The 26,480-nt window shown below is 47.4% G+C and overlaps 1 protein-coding gene across 1 annotated transcript in view; it reads left to right on the top strand.

The window, feature by feature from the left end:
• Csmd1 (CUB and Sushi multiple domains 1) overlaps positions 1-26,480 on the top strand; it is a 1,139,207-nt gene that overhangs the window by 1,021,043 nt on the left and 91,684 nt on the right. The window contains exons 44-49 of the mRNA XM_077792480.1: positions 1,278-1,423; positions 1,944-2,024; positions 3,012-3,125; positions 9,077-9,265; positions 13,303-13,449; positions 15,997-16,185. Of these exons, the coding sequence (XP_077648606.1) occupies positions 1,278-1,423; positions 1,944-2,024; positions 3,012-3,125; positions 9,077-9,265; positions 13,303-13,449; positions 15,997-16,185 (866 nt within the window). The remainder of the gene's footprint in view (positions 1-1,277; positions 1,424-1,943; positions 2,025-3,011; positions 3,126-9,076; positions 9,266-13,302; positions 13,450-15,996; positions 16,186-26,480) is intronic.

Raw genomic sequence — 26,480 nt, 5'->3', positions numbered from 1 at the left:
TCCCGTGAGTTGCTTAGCGCCTCACGAAGTTGTTCAAGCTGGCTTTGAACTCTCGATCCTCCTCCCTCAGCCTCTGGAGCCACTGGGATTACAGGAGTGCGCCACCACACCTGGCTTCTGTTTTACGTTTTTAAATGTTATTTTTTTCTAAAAGAAAAGGTGTGGGATCCTTTGCCATTGTTGGATGTTTCTAGAAATATTGAAGACGCGGTTACTCAGGGACCGGTTGCTACTTGGCCCTCTCAGCCCTGATACTGCTGTGGAGCTGGCTTTCCTGGGGCTGTGGGTGACCCTGAGCGGGTGGGGTGAGGCTGTGGCTGTGCAGGACTGAGGCCTGGGGAAGGCTCCCGACCCTGGAGTTCTGAGGTGAGAGTGCAGAAGGGACTGGGGTCGACTGTGGCCCTGTGATACCACGGTGGGAGGGAGAGGCCCTCCAGGGGAGCGTTGTGTGGCTGGAATGAACTGCACGGAGGCTAAAGGAACTGCAAGTAGTGTGTGCATGTGTGTGTGTGCGTGTGCAACGTGGCCAACCTCTGCATGCCATGTGGCTGACCTCTCCTTAGAGCCCACAGGGAGGGCAAGAGGTGGCTATAGCAGGGCAGGTGGCAGGGGCCTCGCTGACTCAAGATGCAGATGTAGGCTTTATTTTAGGGGCACTAAGATGGCCACAGGGTGCCCAAGCAGGAGGGATTGGAGGCCCGGTTTTGACTGAAAATAGCTGGTCTTATTTTGGGGTGCAGAGATGCAGAGGGCAGGGAGAGAGAGGCTGGCTTCTGGGTCGGTCCTGAGGGGGTGAGAAAGGGGACTCCATGGCCCTGAGAACGAGGAGCAGATCCTGGGGTGAACACGGAGATGTCACAGTGCAGCTCCACGTAGAGGACGCTATCGGAAGGCGGGAAGGTCTGGACACTGAGGCTGTCCAGTGCCCACGCCCGGGCTGACATCAGCTCCTCGAGAGACACTGCAGAGTCGACTGTGGATCTCAGACACTAAACCCAGGCTCCAGAGGATGCTCATGTTTTATTGTTTTACAAAATGCTTGAATTCTGTGGTAAAAGTCTCCATGGATCTCACTCCTGAGAGAGACACCAGTGCACTTAGACTCTGGGCGAGGGACTTGGATAGGAAGCTAGAGAGTGGCCTTGCACGCACCGAGGTGCCAGGCCACAGAGGAGGGGGCACTGTGTGCTCCCACCAGGTGGCGAGCTCAGGGGCCAGGACAGCCTGCTCTTCAGCCCAGGGCGCCCTTGTTCCAAAGGCTCTGTCTGTGTTCCTAGGGACGGTCCTGACCAGAATGCACCGCAGCTGGGCGTCTTCAGCGGGAACACAGCCCTGGAAACCGCTCACAGCTCCACCAGCCAAGTCCTGCTCAAGTTCCACAGCGACTTTTCAAATGGAGGCTTCTTTGTCCTCAATTTCCACGGTCAGTGCCCTTCCCTCCCTCTGAGGAGGACAGAGAGTTCGGGAGCTGTCTCCCCTGGGACTGACCCCACTCTGCACCAGCTCCAGCGCCTCAGGGCTGCCATTGACACTCCGTGGTATGGCCCCTGCGTTGGGGCCGGAGTTTCCTGGGGCCCTTCATGGTTTGGGGATGTCTTCGTGATTACGATATGGCGGTCACTCCTTCATGTCGTGCTGTGCTGTGTCACAGCAAGCTTGGACTCATTCCAAGATTAAGAAGCCTCTGCTCTGTGCGGAACGCAAGCAGGTGCAGGGAGCAGTCACCGTGTGGCCCTGCTGGTGGTAACCTTGGTGTCCCTGGACCTCATCTGTCACTGGGGTGCAGGGATCAACGCCCCTGGGGGATGGGAATTAGTAGGTGACGGTGTATACCTGTGGTGCTGCAGTGTGTGCATGGTAGCTTTGGGAGAAAGAGCTTTGTGATGTTTTGCTTATTCAGTAAATGCAACTGCTGTTGTTATTCTGTTTTCTTGGACCCTCAGCGTTTCAGCTGAAGAAGTGCCCACCCCCACCGGCAGTCCCGCAGGCGGACATGCTCACAGAGGACGAAGACTTTGAAATAGGTAACGTGTCCTTCATACGGCACCCAGACACCTGGCCTTTCACCCCCGCCTCTGCCTGCAGTCCCTGTGCAGATGGGTGAACTGGTTAGGAATAAAGGTATCCTCTAGCACGCTGGGGCCTGTGCAGAGATCAAGACAAAATGCCGCCTTTCTCCATTCCCCAAATCGTCATCCACTTTGCCATGTGACTTTTGCTCTTGTCATCTGAAGCCTTTCCTCACCGAAGGCATTTGCCACTTGGTTTGCTTCTCACAACGTTCAGAGACAGACTTGGGCAGGTCTCGGTGTCTCATGAGGGAGATGCCCACACCCTTCAGGAAAGGGGACCTGATCATTTGTAGCTTAAAGAACGGTGACTGCAAGGTCCCCTCTTCCCCAGACCGGGGGTGACTACCAGGGAACGTTGATGGTGACATTCTGAGTCTGGCTTTGTCATTTCCATCAGCGTCCACTTCATGCAGTGTTCATGTGGTCATGTGAAGGAGGAGGCCACAGCACATGTTTGCCATGTAGTCATGTGACCCAGGGTTTTTAGTCCCAATTGGCAGCGTCTCAACCTGTCTGCACGCCACGTGGCAGGCCTGGCCACGCTGTGGGACTACCAGCTCGGAGAGTGGGGACCTTGGCTCCTGAGGCCAGGTCTCAGAGGAGCCCTGTTGGGGTGCAGAGCCCCGTCACCCTCCCTGCTGCCCTGCCCCAAGCTAGGCTCCCTCACACTACTTGGATAGAGGTTGGGGAAGGGGACAGGCGTGTCCATGAGGGAAGAGGACACCACATCATCTCTGGGGCAGCACAGGCTGAGTTAGGGTGCATTTGATGAACCAAGAGCCCAGAACGGGATCTTCTGGACAGACGAGAAGCAGACAGACCGTGGCTCTGGGTGGCTCCTCCCTGGCTGGGCAGCTCAGTGGGCTGCTGTGCATGTTGCCGCGCCCTCTCTGAGTGCCCTGGAAGCACAGTTCTGTCGTGTTGTCTCGACTCTTTCAGGAGGTTTCGTGCGGTACCAGTGCCACCCTGGCTACACGTTGTCGGGCAGTGACACGCTGACCTGCAAGCTTGGCTCCCAGCTGCAGTTCGAAGGCTCCCTCCCAACCTGCGAAGGTAAGCCTGAGCCGCCTGGTGCAGAGCACTGGCCTCCCCCGCCTGGGTGGGTGTGGTCCCCGTGCGTGAGCCCACCGTGGGAAACAGCTCCAATGGTAACATCCAGAGCCTCTTCTCCGTGCCCCTCCGAGAAGCCTTGTTCCTCCCTACAGTTCATGAAAACGCTCAAACCCAGGGAAACCTTGAAATGGTTTTAAAACAAACACCTGAGCCCTATGGAGGCCCCGAGGACGTTGGCGGCATTTCCTGTATCCCAGCTTTCTATGCCTCCATTCCACCTGCTCATCTACCTCTCTGTTTTCGTGCATTTCAAGGCAAAATTTGTGTATCATGGAAATTCCCCGTCAGCACGTCAGCATGAATATGATTAGCTGGTATTTAATATTTGGGGTCTAAAACGTATACATAAACAACAAGTAAACATTTCATGTTTTACACATACCCTTTAAATAAATAGACCACATGCGAGAACTTAGATAATCCATAATAACAGAACAAGATTTAAGACTTGCATCCACAGATCCATTGACTAGAATACTATTAGATCAATTTAAAACAGCTTCGAAGGGCACCACTGCAAATTCCTTTGGAAGAAAAGGCTTGACAGCTATAAATAATCTTCAGTGGCCCAAATAAAATCAGCAGTGCCATCAGTTCACCTTCAAAAGCTGCCAATTTAAATTTTAAAAGATGCCCCAATGCAAATGCTGGGCCACTGAACAGCAGACTCCCCCTCTCCAGGATTCTGAATATGATAGTCCCAGGGGAGGGTGCAGCAGCTGAATGGACTTTAAATTTGGAAAGAGAAGACCCCAGTCCAGGTCCAGTGACTGGGGCAAGTCGCTAGTCCCCGTCCATCATGAAGAGGGAAGATGATGGTTCATCGCCTTACTTAGGAAAGGAAGGAGAAATGGAGTGTCGCTGTGACTGCGACCCTGCATGAGGCAGGTGGTTCTGCAGGGTCAAGTGTGGGTTTTGAGGTGACTTTGTGAGCGTTCACAGCTGGAGCAGGTCCCCCCTGACATCTGATGACTGTGTGTCCTCACTACATCAGATGGCCGCATCCCAGTCACCTTGAGAGGGGAGGAATTTCCAACATCTGAAACAGCGGCATTCTAATTGGACTCAATCACTGCTGCACACTCTAGAAATCGGCTTTGAGGTTGCATCTGCATGGAGCCAGCAGGTCTAGGAATGCCACACCAGCAGAGCAGCTTCCTTTGAGAAGTCACTGAAACTGGGCCTCCTGTCCCCTATCCAGAAGTCAGGGGTCACACTGGTGAAGCACACCAGAGCCATTTTCAAGGCAACAATGATCTGCTTTTGAATTTTCTTTCCAAAACAGGGGATGTATATTGTGCAGCTTTTGCCATTTCACAGAATTTTTTAACGGAAAAATAATCACAAGGGCATATTCTTTTATTTCTTTCTTTGTCTTTTTCCATATGTTTACAGTTGTACACAATGGTGGGTTTTGTTGTGGCACTTTGTGCTTGTGTACAATCTGACTATATGGTTTGGCCAATGTCATTCCTTGGTCATTTTTTATAAAATTAACAGAGGCAAGTCTTTACATTTTTAAGGTACATTTTCACCCCGCCAAATGCAGGCTCAGGTTTCTCAAAAGGGTAGACTTCAAGCCAGGAGCTCCCAGTGGACATGTGAAGAAAGGCAAATTCGCATACTAACACGGCCATCCCCAAACGAGGCACCTACCTCCTTTACTGCGCTGTGCAGAGTCACCTAGTTGGTGCCCAGTGGAGCAGACCAAGGCCACCCAGGTGGCTCTCCACATGACCGGGCTCTCCTGCGTTCCACGGGCTGCAGACTCACCCTGCGCAGGCTGCACACCCCACATCCTGCCCACAGTAGCAGCACCGGCTCAGGACAGCCCAGGATCTCAGGAGCAAACTCTTTAATGGAACTGAAAGCCTCTTAGTGGTTCTTCATTCAACCCCTCATTATTTAGAAACAGGAAATAGGAGCTCAGATGTCTTTCACCCAATCCTTAATCTCTTAAGCACCTAATTACACTTTTTCTTTAAGTACTTCCTATTATTTGACTGACTTGATTGAGCTCAAGTGAGGTCAATCCCAAAGTAAATTCTCAGGGAGACAATGTATTCACTCTTAATCCCACTTCCTCTATGTCTGGACTCAGTTTTAGAAGTTGAGCTTTGAAAGCCTTGAACAATTTGGGGGAGACATGGGGAAGATTGTGGTGTGTTCTTTGGAAGATAATATCATAGGCAGATAAATACGACCGTGTTAGATACCTACTCTAAACAATGAGGAGAAGTCTTCCAGAAGGAGAAGAGAATTCATCATCAGAAGGCTGGGAGACTAGGGCAGCTGGCCTCTGGGGGTGGGCCTGGACCCTTGCAGTTTGCTCTCAGGGTGAAACCTGACCAGGGCCCTAGTGAAGAGGTCCTGGTGGCCTCTGCACAGAGCCAGCAGGTACAGGAATGCCACACCAGCAGAGCAGCTCCTAGGGGGAGGAAAAGCCGCAGGGGCCCCAGGAACAGGCAGGAGGCAGCCGCTGAGCCCGCTGCAGACACACACTCAGGCATCTCTGGGCCCAGACACAGGCTGAAGAAATGGGGCCCAGGGTCGTGAAAACATGACGTAAAGGGCTTGGTGGGTTTTTCATTTCATCTTCTCTAAAAAGACAAAAGCAGCCTCTTGGAATGCAGAGAAGATGGCTGGGCTCAGAGCTGCGTGGGAGTCGGAGCCGCTGCCCCGCTTGCAAGCCCTGGTGTGCTCTCCCCTCCCGTGGGGGATCTGGGCAACTCCCTGGAGAGTCTCCTGGGTCCCCTAGTAACTGTAGCTGCCCTGAGGAGACGCACAGGGTGCGGTGACTGGCGAGGCGTCTCTCCAGGGCAACACCAGGATGCCACGGGCCCCCAGCACCTTCACCTGGGAGGAGGCAGGCAGGCGTGCAGTGGACCCACCTCCTGTCCCTATGACGTTCTGTCCACTCTGCCAGGGAAGCTCTGGCTCTGGCTGCAGACTCCAGGAAGGCTGTGAGCCTCCAGACCCAGGTGGGCCTGCACGGGTTCTCAGACACAGCTCCGACTCCCTGGGCCTCTCCTAGAGAAGCAGCACCTGGGTGGGGCAGACACCCTGTGTTCACAGAGGCACCTTTACCACTGCTGTAGGAGGAAACAGAATTTAAATTCTTTTAAAGTTTTTAAAATGTATTTATTCTAATTAGGTATCTATGACAGCAGAATGCATTTTGATTGCTTGTACACAACTGCAGCCCCACTTTCCATTTCTCTGATTGTACATGATGCAGCAGTCATAGAGGTACCTAGGGCCATGATGTCCATCTCATTCCACCATCTTTCCTGCCCCCATGCCCTCTCCTTGCCTTTCCCTCCCCTTTGCCCAAAGTTCCTCCATTTTTCCCATTCCCGCCTGCCCCCATCTATCAGCATCAGAGAGAACATTTGGCCTTTAGATTTTTGGGGATTGGCTGACTTCTCTTAGCATGATATTCTCCAAGTCCATCCATTTACCTGCAAATGCCATAATTTTATTCTCTTTTAATGCTGAGTGATATTTCATTGTGTATATATGCCACAGTTTATTTATCCACTCATCTTTTGAAGGGCATCTAGATTGCTTCCACTGTTAAGCTATTGTGAATTGTGCTGCTATAAACTTGATATAGCTGCATCACTATAGTATGCTGTTTTTAAGTCCTTTGGGTATAGGCCAAGGAGAGGGATAGCTGGGTCAAATGGTGGTTCCATTCCCAGTTTTCTAGGGAATCTCCATACTGCTTTCCATATTGGCTGCACCAGTTTGCAGTCCCACCAGCAGTGTATGAGGGTACCTTTTTCCCCACATCCTCGCCAACACTTTTTTTTTTGTTTGTATTCTTAATAGCTTCCATTCTGACTGGAGTGAGATGAGATCTTAGAGTTTTGATTTGCATTTCTCTAATTACAAGAGATGTTGAACACTTTTTCATATATTTGTTGATCAAATGTGAATCTTCTTCTGAGAAGTGTCTGTTCAGCTCCTTAGCTCATTTATTGATTGAGTTTTTGTTGTTGTTGTTGTTGTTGTTTTTTTTTTTTTTTTTTTTTGGTGTTAAAGTTTTTGAGTTCTTTATATATCCTGGAGATTAGGGCTCTATCTGACATGTGTGTGTATGTGTGGCAAAAATTTGCTCCCAAAATGTAAGCTCTCTGTTCATCTCATTGATTGTTCATTGATTGTTTCTTTTGCTGAGAAGAAGCTTTTTAGTTTGAGTTCATTCCATTTATTAATTCTTAATTGATTTGGGCCTACTTTTTCCTATATTAGGTGCAAGTCTCTGGACTAAATCCTAGGTCCTTGATCCACTTTGAGTTTTGTGCAGGGTGAGGTATAGGGGTTTAGTTTTATTTGGCTGCATGTGGATTTCTAGTTTTCCCAGTACCTTTTGTTAAAGAGGCTATCTTTTCTCCACTATATGTTTTTACTGCCTTTATCTAGTATGAGCTAACCATATTTATGTGGATTTGTCTCTGTGTCTTCTATTCTGTACCATTGGTCTGTATGTCTATTTTGGTGCCAATACCATGCTGCTTTTGTTACTATAGCTTTGAAGTATAGCTTAAAGTCTGGTATAGCAATGCCTCCTGCTTCACTCTTCCTGCTAAGGATTGCTTTAACTATTCTGAGTCTTTTATTTTTCTAAATGAATTTCATGATGGCTTTTTCTATAAGAAAATAGAATTTGTAGCATTGTTTTGGTTTGTGACTGATAGTCAGGATTATTTTTTATTATATGGTTACCTTTGATTCATCTTTGTGAACATTTAAAAAATCCTACCTAAAACACTTACTTCTACAAAAGGCTCATCATTGGTGGTTTTGTCCCTCAACATTTTCTAAATTTGGAGGTAATTTCAATTAGAACACCAAGGTAACTGGAGGGACATAGGAAAGTGGGCCTCTTCACAGAGTTACTTGAACAAGACGTATTTCATAAACTCTGCTCATCTGTTTAAGGGTCTTATTGCAAAATGAATATATAAATAATACATATTTAGCTAATTAAAAGGGAATAACTCAATAAATAAGTTATATTTCTTCTGAAGGAAAAGCGCATTTTCTTGAGGAAAATTGATATTAAACTTCTCAAATATTCTGAGAATGGTTCTGGGGCAGCCAGCCATTATTAATAATAGAAATTATTTCCCCTTATTATTCTATAAGCACACTACTTTAGGAACATAATACAATTAAGCACTGAGAGGAGAGAGTAACTAAGGAAGCCTGCTGATTTTCTTTTGCACATTCATAGTTCGTACCTGTACAGGTTGTTTATATTTTAATCAACCTGGAGGGAGTTGAACAAGAGAACCGGGAAGGAGGAGGAAGGTGCGTTGATATGGCCCCAGTATCTCAGCGATTTATTCACAACATCCCAGAAATTACGACTCCTGCTGCCCACAAGAAATGGGGGTCCGAGGTGGGCCCCAGGCCAGGCTGTCCAACTCATCCTGTTCCCAGGGTCCCAGGTGGTCACACCCAGTGTGTAAATTTCACTATTCTAAGTATATCAAAGACTGAAATAAATAAGATTTCTGTTTTCACAGTTTTCTGTTATATTTCTTTTATTGTGTCACACTGTCATCATTCAGGGGAGGGAGAGCTTTCTTGGTGGTGTGATGGGAATATCTGTGGTCTTGTGATGAGATCCACAGGGAACCTGCCAGACGCAGGGGGACTCAGCAGGCAGAGGCCTGCGCAGGCTGGGCGGTACTGGGCCGGGGTGCTGCTGGCTCACTGCTGTTCCAGGGGCTGCCTCGGTGGGCACCCCGTGAGCTGGGCCAGAGCTCTGGACGAGAGCCTTTCCTTCTCCCTGTCCTGTGAGTCTGGGGAGAGAAACTGTCCTCTTGAAGCTGGGTCACTTTGTTAAAGCACAGCTTTGTGGGTACTTCTCTCTTCAGCACAGTGCCCAGCAAACGAAGTCCGGACAGAATCTTCTGGAGTGATCCTCAGCCCAGGGTACCCAGGCAACTACTTCAACTCCCAGACATGCTCCTGGAGCATTAAGGTGGAGCCCGACTTTAACATCACCATCTTTGTGGACACGTTCCAAAGCGAGAAGCAGTTTGATGCCCTGGAAGTGTTTGATGGTAAGATCCCTCAGTCTTTGCAGAGCAGCAATTCTTTCGTTCACACACCTCCCTAGTGGAGCCTCCTCAGTTACATCACATCTTCCCCAAACTAATCAACCACAGCGGCCACTCAGATTGTGAGTTCCAGCAACCTGGGGGCCTTAGTCTCCCCATGGCTTACTTTAATGTGGGGATTTACAGCAGGTGATCACAGGCAGCCTTTCCCAGGTGTTAATGATTCACTAGGTATGTGAGGAAAATTAACAAGTCTTGGGTATTTTAATAACTGGGAATGACAGTTTTACTAGAAATGCACAAAAACAGAGGCTCACAGAGACTTCCAGCTGGTAAAGCAAGAGTCTGTATGTTTACAGTTTTTAAAAGAATAAAATAGTTAGCTAAACACATGCTAATACTATATTCAGCAAAAAAACTTGTGATTTTTATACAATTCTAATGATCATTTAGCTTCATGGTGCGCATGGTTGAATTGTCAAATTGAAAAGAAGCCGCTGTTGATAATCCTCTTTGTGTAAATAGAAGAATCACCATGCCCAGGTGGTCGACCAGGATATGGTAATGTCTGAACATAATAATGGCTTTCTCATGTTTTGACAGATTGGTTATTGAGTTCAATGACACCACGATTCAGTGAGAAGAGTGCTCTGCTCTTGTGCGTTTGTAGGCATCTCATTGATTTGATGAGCCACCGTAGTCAGTTGCTGGTGTGGATAGACCCACGTGAACCAGTTTGTGTGTTTATGAAGACCAACCACTAAACTGGAAATCAAACTCCCATGTTATGTGTAGAAACAGGGGACCGGAGGGCATCAGGGGCCAGGAGGGTGTTTGTGTTTGTTTTGAGGTGTACATCCACACACGCACTTGAAGACTTTCCCCTCGGTCTGTAAGAGGAAGGCGATGTATGCAAGTGCAGAATTAGGGCTGGTTAGACCCAGGAGGAGGCAGGTTGGCACAATGCTGAGGCCCATCAGGTGTCTCAGAGGTGCACACAAGGGTCGCAGCTCCCTACTGCTGTGAGTCTACATGTGTACACACGCAGGTTCCTATACATGCCACATGTCCTTAAACACAGGTACATATTATTGTCAATTTATGCTTGCTCTTTTATTTCACATTAGTTGAATTGGAATGTAGCTGAAGGTACTTTTATGTGTTTTAATTTCAGAAGAAAAATCCTTGTCAATAATTTATGCTCTAATTACTTGCAATTTGATTTCCCAAAAATACAGACAGACCAAGCCCATCATAAACAATAACCAAAGTAGACCTTAGAGACGATGTCATAGCTGTTACTGTCAAAATTATCAAGGATCTATGACTATATTGTTCTACTCTCAAAGATTTTTCTATAAAGTGAAATGTCAGAGTTTTATATGAATAACATTTTTTAAGCGATGGCATTTTTGCTGCAGTAAATGTCATGTAGGTTAGACAGAGACTCTTTTATTGTCTATGAGTGGACCGAAAACACGTTGAATATACTGACTTTAAATTTATTAGCCCAGGAGTGACTCACTTGTGAATGTCCCACAATTTTTAAAAATAGGATTTTAACCTTTGTAGAACTTGGTTGAGAAAAGTGTCAGAATAAAGATTGCAGGTGCCTGATGATTGCTTGCTGTGTCCATCCTGGATGAATACTTGCTCGTGTCCATCCTGGTGACCATAAATGACAGTGTCCCTTTGTTCTGGGGGCTGCTTCTGCACATGCTAGTTGGGCGTGTGTTTTAAAGAAGAGTCCTAGAAAGCCTTCTGTAGCCTAGGAAGTAGCCTAGGAAGAGCAGACGGGAAATGGGGAGGGATTTGATGTGGATTAACAGCTCCTGAAGCTCACCTTCTGCCACTGAAATGACATTTTAAAATTCCCTGTGTTCAGGTTAATTAATTTCTGAATGACACTGTATTTCAGAATATACACTATCTTCTTAAACAACCACCAGCCAGCCTGCATGCAGCAGGACGCTCCGTCTTGTTCGGGTCTGAAGCACAGGCTTCCTCCCGCAGAGTCTTCCAGGACGCCCCGATGGCCCCTGGCAGGAAGGAGTGTGCTATTGCTGAGCAGAGCCCTGCCTTGGCTGCTGGGGCTAGTTCTGCATGTGCTTATTTGGGCCTTAAGAAGGTGCCACCGACCGGGTGTTGCAAGCAACAGAAATTACCTCTCTGAGCCCTGGAGGCTGGAGGTGCCAGGTCAAGTGGGGAGGAGGCTGGTTTCTCTGAGGCCTCTCTGGCTTGCAGGTGGCATCTCTCTGTGAGTTCGTCTACCTGTTGTCTGGGTCCTTGTGAGGGCACCACTCAGATTGGATTAGGGCCCACCCTGAGAACCCAGTTCCAATTACCTGTACATCTAGATGCAATCACTTTCTGAGGTGCTGGGAATAGGACTTGAACATGGGATTGGAGTGAACACAATTGGTCCATCTGGGCCAGGTGCCGTGGCGCATGCCCATAATCCCAGCAGCTCAGGAGGCTGTGAGGCAGGAGGATCATGGGTTCAAAGCCAGCCTCAGCAACTTATGGAGACCTTGAGCAACCTAGAAAACCCACAGTGAAGTTGTGATTTCTCATCACCTTCCTGCACGAATAAAGTCTCAGTGTGTGACTCTCGCAGACAGGTGTCCATCAGCCTGTTGACACGGGCATCATAGATTGCAATGAGCGGTTCTCCCTCTCCGTAGTGTGGTTCCTGAGTGAGCCGGGGGCTCTCCCTCTCCACAGCATGGCTCCTGAGTGAGCCGGGGGCGTGGAGAGAAGGCGGAAGAGCTTTGGGAGCTGGTGCTGGGGTCCCAGGCCCCCAGGAGAGTGCGGCTTCCATCTCCACAGGCACCTCTCCCATCAGAGTGCCCATCTGGGTGCTGAGACTGAGGCTAGCTGGCTCCGCCTGGCACTCGCTCTCCTTAACTGTATACTTAAAATTAACTAACGTTTCACGTATTTGGGGGGGGCATTTTCAAATAAATAAAAAGATGCAACTTTTTTATTTCTTATATATCCGTTCATCATCTATCATCTATCCATTATCTATCAGAATTTTTGTTTGTTTGTACTGGGAATTGAGCCCAGGGGTACTCTACCACTGAGATACATCCTTAGTCCTTTTTTGATTTTGATTTTGAGGCAGGGTCTCACTAAATTGCTAAAGACCTTAATAAATTGAGGCTGGCCTCGAACTTGCAATCTTCCTTCCTTAACCTCCAGAGTTGCTGGGATTGCCAGTGTGGGCCATCTGTCTACCACCCACCTATTTCTCTATCTAGCTCCTTCTATCCATCTTCCATCAATCACACACAGACACACACTCACACACCACACTAAACTCTATAGATTGTGTGACTTTGTACTTTTACACAGATGCAAAAATATTTATCTGCAAGTGAATATTCTTAGACATAAATATACCATTCTTAGAATTACCTACGCTGATAACATGTACATCAACTTTATTAATTTTAGATGCTGTATGATTTAATTTATTTTTATGACATTTTCAATATCCTCTCTTAAAATTCTAAACTCTTAGTTGGGATCCAAGGATTATCATGAGAAGTGATGTTGGAATATACATTAGTGCTATATGAATAACTTACATATATATATATATATATCTGCTAGATATATAGAAATAAAATTATCCCCATCTCCCTGGATATTGCCAAATTGCTCCTCACAGTGGTTGTTCTAGCTTAGCCCTCACTAGTGCTGCAGGAGGGTTTCCAGGTTCTCATATCCACACACACTGTACATTCTAATACTAACAAAAATCAAAATCACTTCCAATTCTGCAGTTGCTGCTGTCTCGTGGACACCTTTCATTGAGATACTATGTCTTTACTAACAGGTACACCTTTTTTCCTAGGTGGTCCTATTTTCATTAGGGAATTCTTACTGATGTTATCATTTGGGATTCTTATCCCACTTTGAAAATCAATAGCCACACGTTGTCCTCATAGACACCAGTTTAATCAAGGGCCTAAAGTAGCCTGCCCTTGGTGGGTGCTGATCCACACCTCAGCTCTGTGTTCCGTCCCCTCTAGGGCCGTCTGGGCAGAGCCCTCTGTTAGTGGTCTTGAGCGGGAACCATACAGAGCCAACAAATTTCACCAGCAGGAGCCACCAGTTGTACCTGCGCTGGTCCACCGACCACGCCACCAGCAAGAAGGGATTCCGGATCCGCTACACAGGTGGGTAACTGGCTCGGACTTGGTGATGAGTGTAGCAAAGTGATCTCCATTAAACTGAAAAACTGGACTGAGAGTCCATTAATAATCTGATTTCTGACCATTAATAATGAACTGCAAAAGAAAGCATGACGGGAAATTCCTCAGAGTGGTTTCTCCAAGCCACATTGGCAATTTGTTTAAAATTAATGAAGAAAATGATTAACCATTGAATTACATGTTGAAGGCAGCAAAGATATTTCTCAAAAGTTGAAATAATATCATTGAAACTAACATTAAAATGTGCTTAAACATTCGGGGAACAAACAGGATGTTGTTGCATTGCTATAAATTGTGCAATAATAATAATAATCTTTTACTAGTGAACACGTCATTTGACCTATGCATATTTGTCTTCACATATGATACACCCATGTGTGTGCTTGTGTGCCACACCCACATGTGTGTCTAATAAGTGTTTCATGTAAGCCTTTCCTTCACAGTGTGAATTGTCTTGCCTGTCCTTTATGTACTTTAATCATTCTGTCAGTAGTTATGTGTATTTGTTAAATTAACTGGTTAATCAGTAAATAATCATATTGGCCAGTACATTTAGGGAATATTAAATCCTGTGCACAATCCTTAATCTGATTTGACCACACCAGTGTTGGCACTGCCCTACAGAAGCAACTGGGGGACGATCTAAACTCCTGAGGACATGGCAGTTACAGGCACAAACGTCTAGATCCTTCACGGTACCTCACCACCTGCACCTGTGGTCACCTGTGAGATGCACCTGGAGAGCTGCTGGGCTGCTGTTAAGTGCCCAGTGCCCAGGCACAGTCCCACTGTGGCAGCTCCCATCTCAGGGTGAGGATCCCCACAGGACATAGGAAGAAGGCCAGAGGGAGGGGCCCTGGCTCCCTGGCTGGGGCCCTCCTAATGCTTAAGGGGCAGCAAACCTGCAGCAGGCTCAACTGGCCTGGGGCTCAGGTGGTCTTCCTGGGAACGTGTAGTGAAATGCACACAAACTGTGGTTACAAAAGCTGGAGCAGTGGTTGTGTGTGCCTCCGTCAGAACCTTTGTCTGAAGAACAGACGAATCATCAGGCTCTCAAGCCTTGAATACACGTCCCTTGTGCACAGATGGTCAGTGCAGGAATCACTGTGAATGGAATCCATCTTGTTCTAACAATGGTTTCCACCCTTAGGAGGGGATTTCCACTCATTGAACAAGAAGGTCCTCTTATCCCCTGCATTAGGAGAAGGTGGCTGTAAGGTTGCACTCCAGCCCTTGGACCTGTGCCTGTTAGAGCCAAATGCCTGTGAGGGGTGAAACACACGGAATGCACAGAGCTTTGCACTCCTTAGAGGTTCCAGGAACTCTGCTAAATGTTAGCCCCCAGTAATTTTCAATAAGGGATTAAATGAAAGTATCCCTGAAACATCTAGACGTGGTCTCAGGAGCCCAGCCCTGTAACATGGCCCTGTAACCATGCATCGTGTCCCCAGCCTGTGTTCGCCTTACAGAGGTGAGCTGTCAGTCATTTGGCCACAAGCACAGTATGACTGATCACCTTGGTAGGAAACCAGGTTGAAATCCCCAGAGAGCCTGGTGGTAGAGGAAGAGCACAGGAGGGCAGCCCCCAAAACACAGTTAGACCATCACTGCAAATCGCATCCTTGGCAGGCTGGGCGAAGCCCTCCACGCTGCTGACCCCCACGGCCTCATGTTCCCAGGTCCCTTCAAGGTGTCCCACTCTTTGCTCATGTCTGACCTGGGAGTGGGCCTGCAGTCAAGGCAGCCTCCCTGTTTTCCTTCCCTTTTTCACCACCCGGTGACTCTGGAGGTCAGAGGTCAGAGTGCCTGGTGCTTCTCTGAACCAAATGTGCTGATTCACCCAGAGTAAGAGCTCAGCCTAAACCAGCTGAAAATAGGAGCTGCATGGGTGGTGGAGCAGGGGGCAGAGGGGCCCACAGTGGCCATGGAGGATTCCCACAGTGGCCAGCGGGTTTTCCTCAACCAAACCAGGCTGTCGTAAAGATTTGAAATGTCCCACAGCAGACCCAGTTGGGAACAGTTGTCTGGGGTGCCTCTTGTGGAAACATTGCTGACCACCAGGGCCAGATGCTCACTGTGCTCCTGGGCAGACCCTGATGGCCCTCTGACCATTTCTAAGAAAGGTTGTGAGGTGACGTTCAGAGCCCCCCAGGGATGCGGGCCTTTAAAACCTCTGCCTCCCAAGCAGCCGGGAGCCTCCAGCACACGTGCTCCATGAGCCTCCAGCACACGTGCTCCATGTTCCTGTTCTTAGTGATTCCTGGGGCCCTGGGGCCTGCTGCCCAGAACTCACTAGAGCCAGATGGCCACAGGTCTGAACCTGAACTCAGAACCAGGGACAGGCTCTTGGCTCTAGATTTTGAGGATGCCTTTTAGAATCACTTCACGTGTTGGTGTGCATGGCCCAGTTTTAAAAAACTGGAGATTTTTCCTCTGTATCTCTCTGGCCCAGGGAGATGGTGCCGTCAGAGCTAGTGTGTGACTGACTTATCTGTGTTTGCATGCCCTCAGCCCCTTACTGCAGCCTGACCTCCACGCTGAAGAACGGCGGTGTTTTAAACAGGACCTCGGGAGCTGTTGGAAGCAAAGTGCATTACTTTTGCAAGCCTGGATATCGAATGGTTGGCCACAGCAATGCCACCTGCAGGCGGAACCCGGCTGGCATGTATCAGTGGGATGCCCTCATGCCCCTCTGCCAGGGTAAGGAATGTGCTTCCCTCCCCAACCTTGAGGTCTGTCCATGTTCTATTTTAGTCATGCTCTAAACGTGAGTGGAGCATTAGCTGGGCTACGAGGTGAGGAGACTCTGAAGGTGGCCTTCTAGCAGCAAACATGCAGCTTGGCACTTGCTGGGCAGACGCCCGGTGCTCCAGGAGGCGTGGCTTAGCACAACAGCCTGAATTCAGAGAATGAACACTCTGGATTCTGAGCAGTTATTTAATCCTCACTTCATTGTGAAATCGAAGAATGTGTCGTCCCATTAAGATTCACAATACATTTTCTTGACCACTGTATTAGTTAAAGTAGTCCTTTACTGAAAACCCTTCTCCTTGTTTTAGTTTAAATGCTCCTTTGAGTTGTCAGCTTTATGTTTGATTCTCTTTGGGCCACTTAAATCTAGGGCTTGCTAACACTGATTTCAGTATTTCATGCTTTTTGGATTTTTTTTTTCATTTTGTCTATCATATGCATAAAAACCAAGTTTTCAAAGAATTTTACTTTGGATGGAAGGGTTTGAAGTAATGACATTTTCATAGCTTCTTCTTACAAGGTTCGCATTCCTTATGAAATAGATGAGCCTTTGAGAGCTGGTCCTTCCCCGTGCTGGGCTTTCATGGGCTCCCGGGGTCTCTTCCTTGTGAAATGGTGGAATTCCTGGCGCTGCTCTGTGACAGTGACAGATGTGTATGGCTCCTGTATGTGTGACCCATGGAAAGTGATCAGATGCTTAGCTGTGTTATTTAGGGTTTACATCCAGAAATTCTTTTTCAATGTAATATAAGCATAAATATAGACTCAGGAAGTTTGTCTCATTAGGAATGATGCTTTTTTTTTTTTTTAAGAAAGCACTTTTTATTTTGGAAGAAGGTCCACTTCTTATCAGCTTTAAATATTTTATGACTCTCTGACATGGAACCTATTGCTGAAAAGGTGGGTGCCTGGTGCTCTGTATCCTGTTGGCACTGGGAACAGAGTGCCAGGGGCAAAGTAATGACCCCCACAGCAGCATGACTCCAAAGAGGGATTGTAGAAGACCCCCAGGATCAAGTCCTGCAGGGCCGTGTCAACCTGAGTCCAGATACGTGTGCTCAGGGTGGAGCCCAGAGGTTCTGCAGGGGCTTGCACTGGGCGAGGGGTGCCCTGAAAGGTGCGTCTGGCCAGCAGGAGTCTGCCTTCCCTCCAGGGAGGAGCTCTGGGGCTCTGGAGATCCGGGGCAAGATGGGACGCAGCTGGCTTCTCCATGAGAAGGAGGAGCCCAGGATGGCCGGAGGCTTGCTGGTGGGCTTCCACCCCGTACACCTGCCTAGAGCTACTCAGTGTGGAGTTCATGGCTGGGAATGGGCGTGTGCTGGCACCAAGCCCTCTGGAGTTCTCAGTCGGGGGCCAGACCCAGTGGCTGTGAGCCACGCATCTCCACTGTGCTGAGCACTGCCCAGAAGCACTGGCCTCCAGGTTGGGACCCGTCACAGAGCGCCTGCTGAAAGGAAGTGAGGATGTTGCCCCTCAGATGGCTCCTTGAAGATCCACGGCCCCTGTGATCTGATCTCGAGGTTTGGCACCTGAGAATCACCTTCCTGGGGTTTGCCATGCTTTCATGTAAACAGGAAGTCAATATGATTTTGTTCTCTTCATAAATTTTGACCTTTAAGACATGGAGGGACCTTAAAAACCATCCAGTTCCACTTAATCTATCTGTTTAGGCGGAAGGGCATGAAGTTAACAGGCATGCTGATGGTCAGTGTGGTTCTGAAATCCCATCCTGCCCCCTGGGCAGGTTTCAGTCAAGTGTCAGGCAGCAGGTACCATCTGGAGTGGGCCATGTCACGGACACTTCAGTTTAGTCACTGCACGAGTCTTTCAGATCCTCCCTTAGATGTGTACAATTCGTGTAAGTAGCATGTTACCTGTGGTCATATAAAAAATATTTTATCATGTATGATATAATGTTTAAAGCAAAAAAAAGTAGAATAGAAATCAGAATTTTTGGATTGTTTTAATTATGTAGTACAATTAAGCATTTTTTCTTTTAAAAAATAAAATTAGAATTTTAAGTAGTAAAACTGATTACCTAGACAGGTCATCATCATCAAGGAGTTTGTAATATGTAAATAGAATAGAGTTCAGTAGCATACTTTGCTCCTTCATGGAATGGGCGTGTGAAGGCCTGCCTGAAGAGTCCTCAGACTTGATCTACGTTTCACCTGAAGGGTCAGGAGCCGTTGCTGCAGTACTCTCTGAAAGGAGAGCCATTTGTGCAGTGTTAGCCACTGGCCTTCCGCGGGAGCTCCTGGGCAGCGGCTCCTAGGGGTCTCATGCACAGAGACCCCGGAGTTCTTTAAACCCTGAGAAAGGAGAGGCAGCTTAAATTAGTTTAATGTACCCAGCATCTTTTTTCTTAAAGATTCTGATCTAGTGTCAGAATCTGTTTTGTTCTCTTCTGTTTTCACTGACAATTTTTGGCAGAGGACTTGGAGAAGCCAGAATTTTGTGAGCCAACTGTTCACGTTTGGAGCTGGAGGGCAGAAGTGAGGGTCACAGCTACTCAGCCCCACCCCCCCTCCCTGTTTCCTGCCATTCAAATTCTACATGAATGGTAGCTGTTTCCATCAGGCTTGGATTGGGACCCATGAGGCTCCTGCTGCAGAAGTTGGGGGTGGTGAGCTCAGGGTGCAGAGCTGGGGCAGTGTTTCCTCCAGAGAACCCTGGAGACTTGAAGTTAGCTTGCAGATCAAAGGGGCTGGCCACTGGTCATCAGGCTGGATCCATTTATTGGTTTCAGAGAACTCCAGGATGTTTTTCTCACTTTGTTGACCTTTTAAGTTATTGCTTTCAGCAAAGCCGCCTTGGTTTCTGTCCTCCTCTGCAAAGCCAGGCATATCTCCTGTCCTGCAGGCTTCATTTCCTGCCTTGAAGCAAGAGACTCTGCCAAGCAGCTATTTCATTATCAGTACACTAATCTCATTCATCTAGAGGAGGAGGCTGAACTGGAACTGAAATGTCTGCATTATCTCAAGGATGCAGTTAAACGGGGGCATCGCAGCGCACGCTTTCAAGCTGCGCCTGGTGAAGACAGAGCGATTCCCGAGTAGCTATTTATTTTGAAGCTCTGCTTCTCAGAACCCTGGATAAGCCAGAGCTTCAGCTTGGCATTGCCTCTGTCTATTGTTTATTTATGCTTTGCTGGCATTTCTGCAGGCAATGAGGGTAAGAAAAATGATCTGTTTCAGAAAGTGCACGTAGAGCTTCTGTTTTAAAGTCAGACCTTTAAGATAGACAGGGAAAAGCATTCTCTGCTATCACACCCTGTTTTGAAGGAGGTGGGGGAGCTGAAGAGATGGTGGATAGAGACGTGATTCACGTGGGTCTGCTTGCATATCTCTTTAATCTTTATAGTCCTCAGTGTCCAAGGATGACCTTTAACCAAAAAGTACAATGACAAGTTGCCTGAGACGAAGTTTGAACCCAGGCCTCTGAGTTATCTCCATGACACCTTGACAATAAAAATGTTATTATCAAGTGCTGGGAGACTGTGTCTGAGTCCTGGGGTAAAGGAAGTATTTTATAAGTCTTACGCATGCTTCTTATGAGTGCACCGATCATAGGTAATTATGACTTTAGCCTAATTTTCATATACACATTCATTTGTCTCTATGAAATTGTCGATCTTCTGTGTCTTCATAATATCTCAATATTTCTGGAACTTTCGATTTAAATATAAATTCAATTAATAGAAATTTCTAGAATTTCTAAATGTCATATCCCATGGTGTGTGTGTGTGTGTGTGTGTGTGTGTGTATGCATGTGTGTGAGCATGTATGCATGTGTGTGCGTGTATGCGTATGTGTGTGCGTGTACAGACAGGTTGTAGGCATTACGTCACTCATGCTCTAAATGACCAGGATGTGAATCCACATAGTCCCTGGAGCCCAAACTTGCTAAATCCCTTTAATCATATTATGAAGTGAGGTGTATCCTACTTCCCCTTAATCAAATCAACCTTTCTCGTTATTATGGGATTCGAGTTGAATAGATGGTCGTGGAAATGGCAATCCTGACTCACAATGTTGGAATGGACCCTTCCCACCCAGCACTGCTGGACTGTGCACTGCCGGACCGTGTGCCCTGCACAGGTTTCACTTTTCCGCCTGTCAGTGGAGAGGCCAATAACACCCCACCCGTTTTGCTTGAAGGATTAAATGAGAGTGTCGGCATGAAACCCTTACAAGAGCACCAGGTGGAAATAGGTGCCTGGTACAAAGAACTCTGCCCCTACACGGGGGCGTGGCAAGGGCTTCCAGGGTGGGCTTGTTACTTGCTGCCAGGTAGCACATGGTCAAATGTCTAAAGTCGATGATATTTATGTCACTAAGCTGGTGACGGGTTTCCCCTCTTGCTCATGATAACTGAAGTCAGGGATTGGCAAGCTTTTCCTAGAAGGGGACACGTAGTAAACATTTCAGTCTTTGTGGGTCACATGTAGTCAACAACAAAATCTTGATTTTTAAGTTTCTCACAATTCTTTTAAAATGCAGAAGTCATTTTGAGCTTGCAAGCTGTATGAAGTTGCAGGCTGACCTCTGTGGACCCCCACATGAAGGCTGTGGCTGGGATCAGCTCAGGGTGCCCAGCACGGCTCAGCCGGTGTCCATGCCTCCTACAGTGTGCAGATCCTAGCTCAGACATCTTACTGCAGGTGAAATTTTCCTTGACCATGAGCTAAAACCCAGCATGCTCATTCATTAAATTAAATAATGCATTTCCTCCACCCACACTCAGCACACACCGTGTTTCACAAAGCTTCCTGCTTCTGAATGGATCTGAAATGTGGTTAGTGGTTAAAGCAGCAGTGAGCAGAAGAGGGCATGAGGCATAATTTTGCATAGTACCAGGGGTTCCGGACAAAGAACCGTGGGAGTATGCAAAGTAGTAAATTCCCAAAGACACTCAGCTGCCCCACGGAAAGAGTGGCTCTAGGAAAATAGATCAGCCCTGTCCCGTGGAATAAAGGAAACTCCATGATGAGGGCTTAGTGCTTAACATGGAGAAGCCAGCACGACGAGGCCTGTTCACCGTGTCTCAAAACCAGGGGAAGGACCTTGAGCCTGTCTTCTACTTCTGGAGAGGAGGGGCAAGGAGCTGCGTGGGCAGGGAGCAGGGAGGTGTCACACAACTTCCCACTCCAGCATGTGGGACTCTGGAAACGATGGCTCCTCAGTTGGTCTACGCAGAGGAGAGACAGTGAGATGCCCCGTGTGCGGCTGAAGCCACCTGCCCAGGAAGAACAGGTGAACAGGTGATGTCCTTCCTTAAGGAGGCACAGCCACAGCCTCTGCAGGGAGCGTGATGGTTTGAAAAGTCATCCCCGGTGGGAGGGAGAGCTGTCCCTCAGGGAAGCGACCATGTGGCTTTCTACCTCCTGAAGTGCGGAAAGCTAAAGGTGGAGAAGTGAGCACTCCAGGGCTGGGGGGCCCAGCCCTGTCCCGGGAAAGCAGTGCTGCTGTGGGGCTGGAGGGCCGTGGGGAGGGTGTCCACAGCCCCCTCCAGGTGGTGGGTGTGTGGTGTCCCGCCCTCTCTGTGCCTTGGTGGCTCTCTGTCAGCGTGCGGACGTCTTCATCGCTGCTGTAAGCCCATCTCTCCTCTCCAGGGTGCCTTTGGCACTCCAACCCTGTGCTCCCAAGGTCCAGCTCTTATCCAACTCCTAAGCTTTGTTTTGTCCTTGGGTCTGTCCATTTCTCTTGACCAGGGGTTTTAACTCTCAAAGTTTGTGAGAATCACCTGGAGCACTTGTTAAAGAGGAACACTTCTACCCAGCCCTGGGGAAGTCGCTCCAGAGGTTCCCATGTGCCTGAGCCCCCAGGGCCCAGCTTTCCCCGGGACCTGAGTGGCAGAGCTATAGTGGATCCTTGTGCAAGTCCCCAACAGACTGCATGTGTCCATGGCCAGAGGTGTCCTGTCTTTTTCTGGCATCTGCATAGCGCCTGGACCCAAACAGCTGTCAGTACGAAGATCCAGATGAACGGATGTGGCTCAGCATATTGACCACTGCTTCCTTCAAGTGATTGCTGACATGTGTGACGTCGGGGGAGACAGCCTGCAGTTAGGCCACCGATGGTGTCTTCAGCTTTTCAGAGCAGCGATGGCAGTGCTTCAGAATAGCTTCCAGCACTCGGGCATCCCTGAGCGCAGCCAGTGTGCTCCTGATGGCTACAGCCTTACAGAGGTGACCGTGAGGAAGGAGGCCGGGTGACCCAGATCAGAAAGGCTGGACTCTTCAGAGAGAGAGGAAATGGTGACAGAGACAGGCACACAGAGAGAACCATGATGGGGAAGAGACACTGAGGCCACAGGAGCCAACCCTGCCACACTGTCCTTGGCTTTCTGCTCCCAGAGCTGAGAACCGTTCCTGGGTTGAAGCCCCTGTGTCTGGCTGTTCCATGGACAGCACCACACACACACACACACACACGAGTTAAAGTGCTAGTGGTGGTGTGGATCTTGGTCTATGTGATTTTGAAAATTGGAGGCACTGGTGACGTAGGCCACGAGATTTTCTTTCTGGGTGGAAAACAGGGGAAAGGGAAATAATCAAATATTGAACTTGGTCTGTCACCTGGAGAGTCTTAGTGTGTGGTTGAAGGAGACTCAACACGTGGGATTGGAGGCTGTGGACACTGGGTACCACAGTGCTGCCACACAGCGTGGCCGCGGGGCTGAGTCCCTCAGCCGGGCAAGGGCAGCAGAGGGAGTCCAGGGGAAGGAGCCCTGAGCGGACATCCGTGTGAGGTGGGAGGCTGGAGAACATGTCCATCGCAGTGGATGTGCTGCCTGGGTCTCGCTAGTGAAGGAGCCGTTCTAACATGTGACGTAACTGAAGAATGTGGTCGTTCCCATCAGCATTCTGTGATATCAACGCTGTCGGGGGCAGTGTGGGGGGCAGGGTGCGCCCTCACTCTGCTGATTTCATTTTATTTTAAAAATACGTTTTTTATTGTTTTATTTTTTTTTTGCAGGTCACTAGCTCTTTATTAAAAAAAAAAAGGTATCAAAGCAGTGAATACAGCAAATTTAACTGACACAGACACTTAAAGACTTGGAAAAATTAAGATGATACATTGTAAATAATACATTTAAGATAATACACTTGCTTCAATACTTTTTTATTGAAAATAAAGATAATATTTAGGGAATACAAGGTAATATTCCATTATTTTAAGTAGGAAAAAATTTAAAAATACACTGTTAACCTACAGGGAAATGCTGGTCCATTTACCAGATATACTAAACCCTTCTAATATCCCACCTAGGGTCTCTGCAAAATATAAATTGTCTATAAGACTATCAAGTTAATTGGCACTTGCTAAACTCATTAGTAGGTCTCTGTGGGCCGTAAGCCACAGTAGCATGCAGTGTGCAGTGTGCAGCACCGGGTGGATTCCGTTCTCCTTCTACATTACCTTTAACATGCACGGGTAAGTAAATAATGAGGCAACACGTTCAGGATGGAAGTGCATGCCAGGGATACTTAGCAAAGTAAAATTGGCCAACAGGAGGACTGTGAGAGGTTCTTATGATGGAAGGCATGCTCGTGTGAGGGCTGGAGGGGAGGGGAGGGCCCTGGAGGTGACAGAGGAGGGCTGGAGGGAGAGTTCGGGGCTGGAGGCTGTGGGCTGCCACTGTTTGAGGGCAGGAGGAAGTAAGGGAACCAGAATTGGTGAAAGAACGAGTAGAAGAGGAAACATCTGAGGTTGATCTGCGTCTGGGTCTGAGAAAGGGTGGAGAGACCCCCGCCTGCCCAGCAGGGAGCAGAGGTGGCTGACCGTGAGCCACCTTCTGCAGCTACCCACAGCAACGGGACACAGCGGGGCTCTGGGCAGCAGGCGGGTGCACCCCCTGGGCCTGTTAGAACCGTGGCTGACATGAGGCTGGGTTGTAACTGTGTGTTGAGGGGGGCATGTCTGCCTATGCCACCACCTTACTCCTTTGTAACACACAATTTCCCCTTGTTTTAAGAGCTAACAAAATTTTCTTGTAGATTTCTTCATCATTTTATTTGTGGTTTGAGGCCTAAGACTTCCAGCCACTTGATTCTCTTTTTTAAAAATTTTTACTTGTTCCTTTTAGTTACACATGACAATAGACTTTTTTTAATTATTTGTTTTAATTATTTAAAATGACAGTAGAATGCACTTATGCACTTTGATATATGCATATACTTATGCATAGATGGGATATAATTTCTCACTTTTCTGAGTGTACAGGGTGTAGAGTTACATTGGTCATGCAGTCACATACATACATACAGTAGTAACTCCTGTGTCATTCTACTCTCTCTCCTATCCCCCATCCCCTGACTCCCCTCCTTTCACTTCCCTCCACCTAATCTAAGGCCATGTGTTATTTATATATAAAACACATTACAATTCTTAATGCACATGTATACCACAACTTTCCATAGCTCTGGTTGTATATAAAGTATGTTGACACCCAATTCATGCCTTCATACATGTAGTTTGTATATGATGTCCCTTGTTACTCCCCTGCCCCCTCCCTGGTGGGACTGGGAGGGAGAGCATGGGAGGAATGGAAGAATTCTAGTAGAGTACATTTTGACATACCATACATACATGGAGTATCACTTCTCGTTTTTATGGGGGTGCGTGATGTGCATTACACTGGCCATGTACTCACAATGAACATAGAAAAGTCATGTCTGCTCACTCCACTGTCTTTCCTATTCCCACTCCCTCCCTCTCCTTTGTTTCCCTTTGTCTAATCCAGGGAACTTCTATCCCCCACCTCCTTGTGGTGGGTTAGTATCTGCATATCAGAGAGAACATTTGGCTCATTTCACTTAGCATGACAGTCTCTAGTTCTATCCATTATTTACTGGAAAATGCCATAATTTCTTTCTTTATGGCTGAGTAATGTTCCATTGTGTATATGCACCACAATTTCTTTATCTGTTCGTCTGTTGAAGGACACCTACGTTGGTTCCCTAGTTTAGCTACTGTGAACTGAGCTGCTATAAACACTGATGTGGCTGCATGACTATAGTATGCTGACTTTAAGTTCTTTGGATATAAACCAAGGAGTGACATAACTGGGTCAAATGCCGGTTCCATTGTAAGCTTTCTAAGAAATCTCCATACTGCTTTCCAGAGTGGTTGCACCAATTTGCAGTCCCACCAGCAGTGTATGAGTGAATCTTTCTCCCTACATGGTCAACAATATTTATTGTTACTTGTATTCTTGATGATTGTCGTTCTGACTGGAGTGAGGTGAAATCTTACTGTAGTTCTAATTTTCATTTCTCTATTTGCTAGAGAAGTTGAACATCTTTCAAGTATCTGTTGACTGATTGTATTTCTTCTGTGAAGTGTCTCTTTAGTTCCTTTGCCTATTTACTGATTGGGTTATTTGGTTGTTCTGTTTTTTGATGTAAATTATTTTGAACTTTTTATATATGCTGGAGATTAATGCTCTATCTGAGGTGCATGTAATAAAGATTTTCTCCCATTCTGTAGGCTCTGTCTTCACATTGATTGTTTTCTTTGCAATAAAGAAGCTTTTTAGTTTGATACAATCCCATTTATTGGCTCTTGATTTTACTTCTTGCACTTTAGGAGTCTTGTTGAGAACTTGGATTCCTAAGCCTACATGTTGGAGATTTGGGCCTATTTTTCTTCTAGTAGGTGGAGGGTCTCTGGTCTAATGTGTAGGTTCTTAAATTACTTGGAGTTGAGTTTGTGCAGGGTGAAAGAGAAAGGTTTGATTTCATTTTGTTGCATCTGGATCTCCAGTTTTCCCAGCACCTTTTGTTGAAGAGGCTGTCTTTTCTCAGTGCCTGTTTATGGTGCCTTGGTCTAGGAGGAAGGACTGTGTTCATGTGGGTTGGCCTCTGTGTCCTCTATTCTGTAGTCTTCATGTTCGTTTTGGTTCCAATACTACTTGTCTTTTGTTGCTGGAGCTCTGTAGTATGATTTAAGGTCTGGTGTTGTGTTGTGATGCCTCCTGTTTCACTTTTCTCACTGAGGATTGCTTGGGTATTCTGGGTCTCTTATTTTTTCAAATGAAAAATGCCTGCTTTTTCTATTTCTATGAGGAATGACATTGGGATCTTGATTGGAATGGCATTAAATCTGTATAGCACTTTTGGAAGTATGGCCATTTTGACAATATCAATTCTGCCTATCCAAGAACAAGGTAGGTCTTTCCATATTCTAAGGTCTTCCTCAATTTCTTTCTTTAGGGTTCTGTAGTTTTCATTGTAGAGG

Source organism: Urocitellus parryii, chromosome 14 (genome assembly GCF_045843805.1).
Source record: "Urocitellus parryii isolate mUroPar1 chromosome 14, mUroPar1.hap1, whole genome shotgun sequence".
Lineage (NCBI taxonomy): Eukaryota > Metazoa > Chordata > Mammalia > Rodentia > Sciuridae > Urocitellus > Urocitellus parryii.
The sequence above is the reverse complement of the archived record's forward strand: the minus strand, read 5'-3'. Positions and strand labels throughout refer to the sequence as shown.